Source organism: Lycorma delicatula, chromosome 5 (genome assembly GCF_047948215.1).
Source record: "Lycorma delicatula isolate Av1 chromosome 5, ASM4794821v1, whole genome shotgun sequence".
NCBI classification, from domain to species: Eukaryota; Metazoa; Arthropoda; class Insecta; order Hemiptera; family Fulgoridae; genus Lycorma; species Lycorma delicatula.
This window is the reverse complement of record NC_134459.1, coordinates 164,613,692-164,626,304: the sequence shown is the minus strand read 5'-3', so window position 1 is coordinate 164,626,304 and position 12,613 is coordinate 164,613,692. Positions and strand designations below refer to the sequence as shown.

The 12,613-nt window shown below is 30.2% G+C and overlaps 1 protein-coding gene across 1 annotated transcript in view; it reads right to left on the bottom strand.

Moving 5' to 3' along the window:
* LOC142325783 (vacuolar protein sorting-associated protein 45-like) overlaps positions 1-12,613 on the bottom strand; it is a 40,480-nt gene that overhangs the window by 15,948 nt on the left and 11,919 nt on the right. The window contains exons 6-7 of the mRNA XM_075367814.1: positions 7,323-7,430; positions 5,273-5,407 (exon numbers count right to left, since the gene is read on the bottom strand). Of these exons, the coding sequence (XP_075223929.1) occupies positions 5,273-5,407; positions 7,323-7,430 (243 nt within the window). The remainder of the gene's footprint in view (positions 1-5,272; positions 5,408-7,322; positions 7,431-12,613) is intronic.

The window sequence follows — 12,613 nt, the reverse complement described above, 5'->3', positions numbered from 1 at the left end:
AGTTTGATAAGTTTATATCTTATCATCTTATCATTAAACAGAGTCTTTTTAGAAACCATTTAAAGGCAATTATTTACCTAAAATAAAAAAAAAACATTCATGGTGGTTTGAGAGAAATTCCAAGAAAACAGTTAATAATGTTTTAATTTTTCAATAGTAACTTTTTGTTAAAATTGCAATGAAAAAATTAACTGCAATTTGGAATATTCCTCCTTTAATATAAAAAAATAATTGAAGAATGTAAGTACAGGTCACATTAATGGCTGCTAGAAATACATAGTTGCAATGTGCTGGGTGATGGGGTCATCACTTCCCGACACCAGGAAAGAATATCAAATATATTTTCGCATTATTTAAAAAATACTTCATTAATAAATAACATAATCCTAATTAGGTATCAAAAATGCAATTTTCTGAAAGTTTTTGCGAATTTTCCTGACTTTTCCTCAACTAGATTTATATTTCCTGACTTTCCTTCTTGCGGGAACCATGTGAATATAATTATCCAGGTGTATATAAAATAAAATATGTTAAATGAGATTGTGAAAAGTTTTATATAGGTATGTTTAACAGAATTATTAAAAAAAGATACCAAGAACATTTACAAGCGTATACCGATCGATACTCAAAACAAAAGTCAAATTATGCAAAACATATAAAAAAAGAAAACACATATTTACTGATAATAGAAGAATGGATAGTATAAAAATATTAAAAATAAATAATAATAAATACAAAACAATAGGAATGGAAAAGTTACATAAAATTAAAAACAGTAAATGTACAATTAGTTTTTGACAAAGATGAATGGATTAACAGATACAGGATTATACATACAGGATTGCAGAATGATTGAGGGGTACGTTCTGAAGATGTGGTCGAAAAAAGTACCAACACTGGGTGGTGAATGTTTCCATAACATCGTAACAGAGTTTTTCAATTCTCAACTGGATGATATGGATTTGAAGTATATGTGGTTTTAGTAGGACAGTGAAACATGTCACTATATATGAAACAAGTGATTTGTTAGGAGAAGAGTTTTCAGCCGATCTCTTCACTTGCAACGGCGACCAGAACCTAGCTCTTAGGTCTTAGGATTTGATACCGTGTAACTTCTTCCTTTGGAAGTTTGTGAAATCTTTTCTTTATATCAACAAACCACAAAAAAATTCAGATCTGAAGGCTGAGATTTGGCATGTTATTGGGCAAATGAGTTGCACATATATGGAAAGATCTCCAAAAATGTTGGAAAAGAGAAGTGTACAAAGAGAGTCTTACTGTATTCCACAATTAGCCATAGTAGTATGTGCAGTAAGTATTAAAATAAAAAGATCTGATTTTTCTTTTTTTTATAAATTTTACTAAAATATTAAATCTTGCATTCTTTATTACATTTTTTTTTTTTTAAATTAAAAATGTTTGCCTGCTATAGTTGATAGTTAAATAAAGAGCAACACCATACATGGAAAATGCATACATTATTAAACTTGTAATCAAAAACTTGTTCTAGGATGCTACCCCCTGTTACATTTTCCTAGTGTTGTGGAATCATCAGGTTGTAAGGAATGCAGTTTATCATCTTATCCACGATCAAGTACAATTATTATAAAATATAACATAGAATGTAAATAATTCAAACTCCAAGAGCTGCTCAAACAAATAAAAATTTTTTTTCAATTTAAGTTTACAGCAGATATTTAAAGTCCAGTACAGAACAAAATCAATGAAAAAAATTTAAGCTGTATATTTGTAAATTGAAATAAATTTATAGAAGATAGAATACTTAACGGTGAATATTAATAAAGCGCATTAACAAGAAAAATAGTCTTCTTTTCAAGTGAACACACAAAATTAGCACCAAATTATTATCACTTAATATGGAATTTTAAGAACTTAGTTAATGAACAGCCTAAATAAAAATAAAAAAAATTGCTTAGATTAAAATCTAGCAGAGTTGAACTTAACAATATAGTATTAAAATCGTCAATAATAAAGAAATTTTAACTAAGAAATGGTTAATATATCGCTACGACTTGAAAACGTCGGTTCTAAGATAACATGTTAAGTTGAAGGAACAGGAAGATGTGGTACATGTAGACAGATATGTTTAGATACAAGAGAATTTATCGACAGAATCACCACAAAACCCATTCCATTATAGAACATACAGGTTGGTAACGGTTTATCATCAGGTGATTTACTTTAAAGGTTAATCAACCGCTTTAATTTACTCAATTAAGTGCCAGGTTTGTTGGTAAGTGAAATTAACATGTTCAGTATGAATTTTGATTTACATTCTAATTGCCAAAAGTGCTAGTTTTCAAATGCTGCTATGAACTTTTTATTTAATTTTAAATAAGAATATTTAATCTTTCTTTCACTCAAAATTGAAAACAAAATGCATTCCTTAAAATATTCCTTTGATTTTAAAAATAAGTGAAAGTCAGACGGAATGAAGTTACGAGTTATGATGGATGATACATGATTCATGGCTTCTACATTACAAAAACAAAAAAAAGGCAGTGGTCTATGCGATAAACAGAATCATTCATTCATTCTGCATTATTTTTGTGCAAAATATAGAGAATATTTTTCCATTTAGGGCTGTCTTTTTACTACTGAATTTCTGTCATTTTATTAAATGTTATTGACAACATGTGTATTTCAGTGCAAACGTATGTTTTCATATTTAATTGTAGTTTATTGTGTTTCATAAAAAAATATTACATCAACTTGTAATTTTTTGAAGTTAAAATCACTCTTAATTTTACTTTTCAGAAGAAAAAAAGGTGATAAAAAAGCCCTACAACTGTGGGTTGTTTTTAGTTAGAATCGTTGAATTAAACGAAAAAATATTATATTTTAATAAAATGATAAACATTTTAAATTAAGTTGTGTGTATAAGCCATGCATACAACTTAATTTAAAATATTTACCATTTTATTTGTTCAGACTCAGTACATGTTATTAAAAATTTATTTAAGAAGGAAATTTAAAGGTCTTTCTATCAGTTCAGAAACCTCCTTTCGATTGCACTTGGCTCCTGACGATTCAGTCGTTCCGTACACACTACATAATCCGGCTCCACACTACATTCAGGCAGTCTCTTTCCAGCCTTCTTCCAACAGCCTTCATGAACTCAACAGTTCAAACTTACAAAATATAATATTATATATATATTCTTATCAACGTATCATTTATGAAATTATTAAAAAGCATTTATATACACTTATATGTAATCTTATACTATTCATTCAAATATTAAAGGATCATGTGTAATTATGAAGTGATAAATGTCTATATTTATTTATTATTTGAACAAACGGTAAATACATAGAGTAATTACCCTAACCAAGGTACTACAACAAGGCGGTTATTATCTCGACATTGTTTAGATATATATTTTAGTTTATTTAATTCGACGATTCTAACTTAAGTGCATACGCAAACCGTATTAAATTCATGCGGGTGTGGCAGTATTAGCAGCGGCAGTCAGCACTAACTAAACTAATGTAATTTTACAACTAGATAAAACAAATTTTGCTTGTACAGTTGGCAGACTGGTGTAGCCGTGAGGCTTAATGTACCAGGTACCAAGTCAACCAGAAGATCGAGTTCAAGACCCGGTCAGACTGAGTTACTTTTTTACACTTTAAATATTATTAATTTATTTAATTCTCCCGCTCACCTGTGATGTCACAACATAGCAGACAACTTCAAAGCATTTTCTGGAGTAAGGATGCAATTATACAAAACGTTTTTCCAAGTATTGCTATTTTTTAATCGTTAACAAATGCGCCTAAGAAAAATATGACCATGATTAAGCGAAATCTAGAGATACTGAAAGTGACATTCTATAGCCACTTGGATTTTTAAGCTGAAAATTTAACGGCATCAATGCTCTATATATAGAAGTAATCTGACTAAATTTGGCCAAAATTCGTCCATTAGTTCAAGAGATAACAGATAATTTAGAGGCCAACACTTAACACATATATGTACACATTAAATCCAGAAAATTTTCATCCTGTTTTTTGGGTTCCTTATGCATCAAAATGTCAAGATACGGTGGAGACTGCATATGCCCACATTGATCCGATTAAAATAATTTCCCTCCTAGAGCTATAGCTCTGCTAGAGTGCTATCTAGATGGGAAAGTAAAAGCTCTATAAAAATACACTGGAATTTTAACAAATACTGAGGGTTGCAAAACGTATCGTGTGTATATATATATATATATATATATATTATATATATAGATGTATTCCTTGTTTTTTTTTTACATTATTTTAGTTTACTCACTTTGTCAGCTAATATAAATCAGCTGTCCATTATTTCAAACAATATTTTCATTCAATGGCTGGTATTTTCATTAATATGTCTTATTATGGCTGGTAATTTAACTGAAGAGCAACAGAAGTAGATTTTGTAAGAATACCAAAAGGCAGAGAATTCTGAAAAGGTTTAAGAGAAATGGTATGAGGAATTTGATATACCTGCACCATCTAGGTACTTGTTTACAGAATTTAAATGAATTTAGATTAAACCTACCTGTAATGTGCGAGATAGAGGCTGACCGGTCACTGTTACTACTGAAAATGAAATATTAGTTGTTCAGACATGTATTCAAGGCCTGAAAAATGATAGCGTCAAGCGAGTCAGGAATTGAACCTAGATGTACCTTAATAAGCTGAATAGTGTTATACTATAAATATGACAACGACAAGATAATGAGGAGTTCTATTTTCAGCAAGATGGAAATCTCCTGCCCACTAAGCCTTAAGTATGTGCAACTTACTACAAGAATTTACCAATAGCCGGATAGGTCGACGACGATCAGTTCAATGACCTACAAAATCTCCTGATCTTACCACAATGACTCTCTTCTTTGAAGGACCCTATTCAAGATAAAATATTTTCAAGAAAACTATGCATTGTTGATGATTCAATTCATTAGAAAAACATGCCAAGAAATTGATGAAAACAAAGAACTTCGTAGCAAAGTGTGCTTGAGTATAAAATCAAGAATGCAGGAGAGACATTTTTTAACGCATCTGCTAAAGTAGAGATTGGTATCAAAATTTGATATTCCTGTTACCACCAAAACACTGTTTTTAATTGAGATATCCATGATATATAAATAAACATTTAAAAAACAAACATCATAATACATCCTGCTGCTTAGAGATATTCTAACTACCGGTTTTCTAGTCTTACAACAAAAAATTATTTTACATTGATAAGTAAAACAAATTAAATAAATAACACTTACATCAGCATAAAATTCATCATGTTCAGATGACGAAACAACCTCCTGTAATTCTTTTGATATACCTGGTATATGACTTAAATTAACTCTATTATTTGTAATTGTAAGAAGTTCATGTACCATCGCCTGATATGTCCACTGTAATTAAATAAAATTAACAAACTTAATAATTATATATGATAAATAATAATTTAAGAGACAAAAAATGATTATTTATTCAATGACAATGAAACTATTGCTACTTTTCAAGGTAATTCCAGACTACATTTAGGCACTTGTCCCATCTTTCTTTGAGCTTTCTTATTCCAGCAGAAAAGAATTATTTATTATTATAGGTGTCTGAGTGATTCTTGTACCGCATTCTTCAGCCTTATAAAAGCTCTTTGAAAGGGCTAAACAAATAAAACTCTGATGGTGCAAGGTTAGGACTGTAAATCAACAACCTGAATCTTAAAAGATGCAGTAGCTTCCTGCATTTTTTTAAGCAGTACAGAAGTGGATATTATAGTGTATAAGTATTAAGTCTTTTTTGAGATAAAACCATGGAATTTACTCCTAATTCGGTTTCACTTTATTTTCTGACACATTACAATAGTACGTACTGCTAACTGTACGTTGTTCTCCCAAATATTCACAGTAAATTAGGTCTTTACAGTCAAAATACTATTACCAGTACTTTACTTGCTGATGTGTAGGTTTTGAATTTTTTCCTGGCAGGCAAGCCCAGATGTTTCTATTCCATACTCTGATGTCTAAATTCCAGATCAAAATGATGAATCCAAGTTTTAGCAGTAGTTATCGGGCAATCTTAAAAAGGATTTTCACTAACACCCGCTGTTTAATTTTCAAACAAATACAAATTCAGATGTCTTTGTGATTTTGGGTCTAGCGACTCAAATGTATCTCCAGCACATTTTGTGATAATTCAGCTTCTCATGGAAAATGGAAGGGATAGTACTGATATTTGCACTATCAGACAAATTCCAAATTTTTGTGCTTTTATCCTCATGAAGATCATTAATGTGATTTTGCAAAGCGTCAGATGAGACCTACTATGATGAAAATTGATGGCACTTATTCTGTCCGATTTAAACTGTTCAATCCAATTATAGAAAATATGTTCAGTTAATACACTTTTTACCACACTGCTTTAACAACCGTAGGTGAATTTTAGCTGGTTTTACACCTTCAGAAAATATAAATCTTATCACAGTACTTCATTCTTCCATGGTAGATATATCAAGCGAAGCCGCCATTTTTAAATAAACAAAGGAGGTTATAATAATGGAAATTTTCTTCGAACAACTGATATATTTTCTGTATCAGGGAGTGCCAACTTGAATATCAGACTATTTCAGTTTATTAAATACTTTTTCTATTGTTGCCATTTGTCTGTTGAATTGTTGAATGACCTTCCTATAACAAGATGATTCATATAAAATGTGTTTGTTATCCGCTTAGCTATGTAAAAGTTACTTTACACTAAACATAAAATAAGTTTATTCTTCGACCCCAGTCTTTTATCTTATCTCTAGATTTATTGAAAACTACTCAACACAATTCTCGAACCTATTTTTTTGTTCAATTTTTCAGGGTTTCACATAAAACCATTATATTTACCCCTTAATTTGAGTTCTACAAATTACAGTCTGGTTTAATTTTACCAAAGACAAACAAATCAGGATGCAGAAATCTTTTGCCAGCCGACATTCACTAATAAAGCATTTCCAAACGTATGTTTATATGAACTTTCTTCTTTATTTTCACTAGAGAACATGTCCTGAAAGTTTATTATTACATTCCTCATGAAACACTCTGTATATAAAATAATAATAAAAGTTTCAAGATTCAGAATGCTTTTAATATACTACAAAATTCCTCTCCTACTAGATATTCCTACACACAAGCTTCAAACTTAAGCGGTTTATTAATCACTAAAAAAATAACAAGCGATCTGAGATAAATCCACGTTTAATTTTTTTTAACAAACATACAAAAAGAAAAAAATTGTTGCAAATTTGTAAAATAAATCGAATCAGAAAATAAAAAATACCTGACTTAATAAAGGGGTAATAGGATCACCTCTTCTGTCCAAAATCAGCAACATGGACACTTCTTGCTGACGAAAATCAAATAAATGTTCTTCTTTTGATAATACTTCCTAAAACAGAAAGAAAAATTTATTTAAATTAATAAATAAAAAGTTTTTCATAATAAACCGGTAACCTAATTTGCCGGCAACATGGCATCTTAAGTAGAAAATAGGGGAAACATCATTAGTAAGATTGTTAGTTGTGAATAACAAGCGATTCACATTAGTCATGGTCGACCGATGGCAGTGTGCATGAAGTCGGTTCAGTATTGCCAAAGAAAGTACACCTAAAAAGTATCATAAAGCTGTTTTGGCTATTAAGTTATCCTTGTTAGCTTTCAAAAATAAATAGATGTAAAAAAGGCTATCATCTGTGGAGACCAGAGAAACAAATAACGTGCCAGTAGTCTCTTTTAGAGATTGCATCCTCAACCAAAAGGGCTTCTGGTCCTTTCAACTGCAATTCTGTTCAGGCCATACCAATCATCAATTAATTGACAGTTGACATCCTGAATAACAAACTTAAAACTACTAAAAAATCTTAAACTTATATGTACCTTATATGTAAATGTTGTATAAAAATACAGCTTTATATTTACTAAAGAAATGCTTTTCCTCAATCCTCAATTATTTCTATTTTTTTTTTAGAAAATTAATATTTTGATATCTGCTCAAGAGAAGTATTACTAAGTTAGGAGTAAAATAGTCCTCAACTGGATCACCAGACAGAATGTGTGTTATTGCAGCTCCTACAAACTGTGAGGTAGAATGATTAATCCTGTGACGACCGCTTACAATTTTTTGTCAGGTTCAATTTTATGCTAAAAATACAAACTAGTGATTTTTCATTTTACATGAGAAAGATGAATCGGCGAAATGTTATCAAGGTAAAAATGGTGTTTTTACTGACCACATGTTTGGTTGTCATGGCAGACATGTGCAGTCTACTTAATAGAGGTTATATTTGTTATTGTTTAAAGTTGCACATGATATCGCAACTAATATTCGGATGGTAAACAAAAATAATTATTATTTTGAACTTATTTTTTTTTTTTTTTAGAGAACATGTAATTGTGTTCGTTGCGTAATATGTAAATGCTGTTCGTTTGTTATTATTTTGAGTCGGCTGTGAAATCATACTTCATTCAGAGTGAAAAGGAATGCTTTATTTTATTTATTTATTGTTCTTATGATACTGTATTTATCGGTCTGTTGTACTATACGTAGATGGGCAGAGAACATTGCACTTAATTCTCATCTTAGTGTTTTGTTTTCTTTTTTCAGCAATATTTATTAATGAGTTGCTATAATACGCATAACAGGCGGTGTATTTCGAACATCGAGTGAAACTGATTGGGAACTTAGAAATGTCAACTTTTTTCTTTTCTTTTTTTAACCTGCGAGACCACCATTAGGTATTGCTTCAGAGGATGATAATTGGGAGGATGTGAAAATGCCTTGCCTGACCGGAATTTGAACCCAGGAATGTTCAACCGGACAGTGATTTGTGCACTGTCAATTCGAAAACCTTAATTTTACAAATTTGACTAAAATTTAACAATTTATTGGCAAAAATCATGAAATTTTCAGGTTTAACACAAAATAGGATAAAAATTCTGAAAAGCATTATTCTCATGCAAAAATTCTTTCTTGATTTCGAGTTAAGTGACTTCAAATTCATTTTTTTGTTTTTTTTAATTTCTTTTTTGTGTTTTTTAATTTAAAAAAAAAATTTCGAATAAGATATGACCACAAAAAACATTTCTGGTTGATAGTGCATTGGTTTTCCTAAAATTTAAAAAAGACTGCTAAAAAATATTGATAATAAAAAAATTTATAAACTTTTTAGCACAAGCTTACAAATAGTCACCAAAAGGCATTGTACATTTTTTTAACAACAATATAAGCGTAGATTTTGTTTTTAACCATCTCCAAAAAAGATCTGGTCCTCAAAGAGTTTAATTTTTTTACGGGGAAGCATAAAGTTCTATCAAGACTCATTGATTATTATGTTATATTTAAAATGAATAACAAATTTTTAAACAGGTGATACATGATAAGCCAAATTAAAGAAGGCATTACTGAACCAATAAATTATGGCTATAATGTTTTTAGGACTGCAAGGAAATCTTTTTTTTAATAATTAATAAAATCTACAAAAATAAAAGATAAGAAATCTATCATAAAACGATGAAGAAATTTTGTAAGTCAATCCAAAACAAATTGTACAAGATAGTCATGGAAAGCACTGTTCTATTGTATGATAATGTGCCCGTTCCACAGGTCATATAAAATCTATCTTAAGCAACAGTTCCAACAGGTGTATTTAATTATCCTGTTGTATTCTTGACAGTATCGGGGGGGGGGGGGGGAGGGAGAGAGAGAAGGAATAATGCAAATGAAAAAATAAATGTAAAAAGAAAATATTGAGAAACAAAAAATGGATAAATGGAAAGAAATTTTAGAATAGAGTAGAAAGTTCAATATCAAAATAATTCTGGAAAATAAAATAATAGTTGGAACAACAGATGTTTTGAAACCATTATGGTTAAATTAACAAAGGAATGGATTGATTGTTGTTAATTCAGAACAACAACCCATCAGGCCTGCAAATATAAATACTGCCTAGAGATGTATTTACATCAAGGGATGTAAGCTCTGACTGCAGTCAGAGCTTATGAGTAATGAGTGCATCACAACCACAGTTCCCTCTAAGCTGCGCGGTTGCATAGCCACACAATGATTTTAGAGGTATTGAAATAAACTTCACAGATTATTTCCCTGCGCAATTTATCTACAATTCGAAATTGTAAATATGTAAGGTATACTCAATGATACATTTAGTTAACATTATGGAGTGGCATACACTGTGACTTTCTTATGGGAATTTATAACTACTACTGACTATTAAAAAATTCTATTCGGTTATCAGCAGTTCATCGCACAAAAAATTCTAATGTTTATAAGCGATGAAGCCAGTGTTATGCTAAAGAAGAAAAATAGGGTTAGCAGCAATTCTCAAAAGAGAAATATCACATTTAACTGAACATTGTGTGGCACATACAAAAGATTTAGGATTAGATGATGCACGGAAAAATGTATCTATCATGCAGGAATAGAATATTTGATTAGAACTCTGTACACAACGTTTCACCGATCTAACATCAAAAAGAAAAATTTTGAAAAATTAGCTGAAATGTTACGAGCATGATATTACAAAAATTAAACCATTTAATGAAGTTATATGGTTATCTAGGTATTTAGTAAAAAATTACTATACATTAATTGAGTATTGTAAAAGTCAGACAACGAATGCAATCACCCCATCTGTAAATACTGTGAAAAAATTCTGACTGATCATAATTCAGGTAGCAATATTTGCTCTGAAAGATGTATTGGATGAGCTCATATCCTTTGAAAATATCTAAAAAAAAATGATTTAACAATTATTGATGCTCATCGGTATGCAAAAATTACAATTAAAAAACTAAAAACTCAATATTTGGGACGCAAAGTCTTTTGGAGTGAAAATGTATGAGAAATATTATCGGAATGTCAAAATGATATCAATACATCAGCTATAATTCGATATATGGAACGTGTATGTTCACTTAGAGAGCAGATTTCCAGAAGTAGAATAAAAATATCGGCAAATATTTGATAAACGAGATTATAAATTCACGAAACATTCTGATTTCAGAAAGCAAAATATAATACAGCTTTCCAAAAAAAATATTCAGACTTTTCGGCAAATAAAATCATTGATATACATAAAATATGGTTTCAGAATTAAAATTTACAATTCTAAAGAAACTAAACTACGATTGTTTAAGACTTTTAGCAATACATTAACCTTTGTCCAAACTAACCCTGAATTATCTAACCGTTCTTTTCTACATAACATTATGGGAACTTTTCAAGCGTCCAACGCAGACTGCCAACGTGGATTTTCTTTTATGAATTCCATAAAAACATAATATTGAAACAGAATCAAAAATGAACACTCGGTTGACCTTATGAGAATTCAAATAAGATTATCCAACGGTCAAGAAGTAAATATACATGAAGTTTACAAAGAATGGATTTCTAGGAAAGACAGAATAAAAAAGTTAATCTAAAATAAAACAAGTTACATAATTGTTTTCATTTAAATATATATATGACTGCAAAATATAATTGATACATATGTATAAAACAATAAAAAATTTTGCACAAATTGATTTTTGGCCACAATTGATTTTTGTGTGCACAGCTCTGCAAAAAATTAAAGGGAAGGTTGGTCACAACTATATTAAATATTGTTATAAATGAACGGTACACTATTCTACTCTACAGTTAAGTGAAAGAAGCTGTTTTATGAGTTCAATGTGAACAGGGGTCAAGGTCAACTGTTACAAGAATAAGCTATTTCCTTTTGTAAATTTTAGAAATAAATAATCCTTATATTTATAACCGATTTTTAAGTTGTAATCTCATTGCTATAATCGTTTCTTACACTTGTATTAATCTCATTAGTTATTGTAAATTTTGGAACAGAATCAAGATTATTGTTTGCAACCTATAATTTATTTATTTTGTAAATAATAAATAAATCTTTTAATCTTATACAGATCACACATCAATATATATTATACATGTAAGAACAAATCAAATAATAAAAAGTAAATAGGATTAAAATCCACATTATCTATTTAAATTTAAATAGAAACGCATGAAATAATGTTAAGATAAGTAATTAAATATAAAAAATTACTACAAAATAATCCACAATTCAGAAAATGTTAATATTTATATATACGAGGTGCTACCCAAAAGTTTGGGGAATTTTACCACAAAAATAAAATAGCTTACCATAACTTACAATTTCCACTGTCTCCTTCAAAGTAATCCCCTTGGGCATAGATACAGTGATCCCAGCGTTTTTACCATGATTCCATGCTTCCCTGGAAGTCTGCAGGTGTAAGTGTTCGAAGCACGTTCTGCGTTTCTTCCTCAATTGTGTTAAAACTATGCCCTTTAAATTAAAATTTTATTTTCGGAACGAGAAAAAAGTCGCACGGAGCAAGGTCAGGCGATCATCGGTGGGGTGGAGGGGGGTTGGAATTACTACTGTCTTTTTGGAAGCCAAGTAATTCCATACGGCTAGTGATGTGTGCGTGGGCATGTTGTCCACCCAGTGTTGTTACCCTACAAATCTCAACGTTTGCCCCTAATGCTTTCACATAACCGCTTCAGAACTTCACAATAGAACA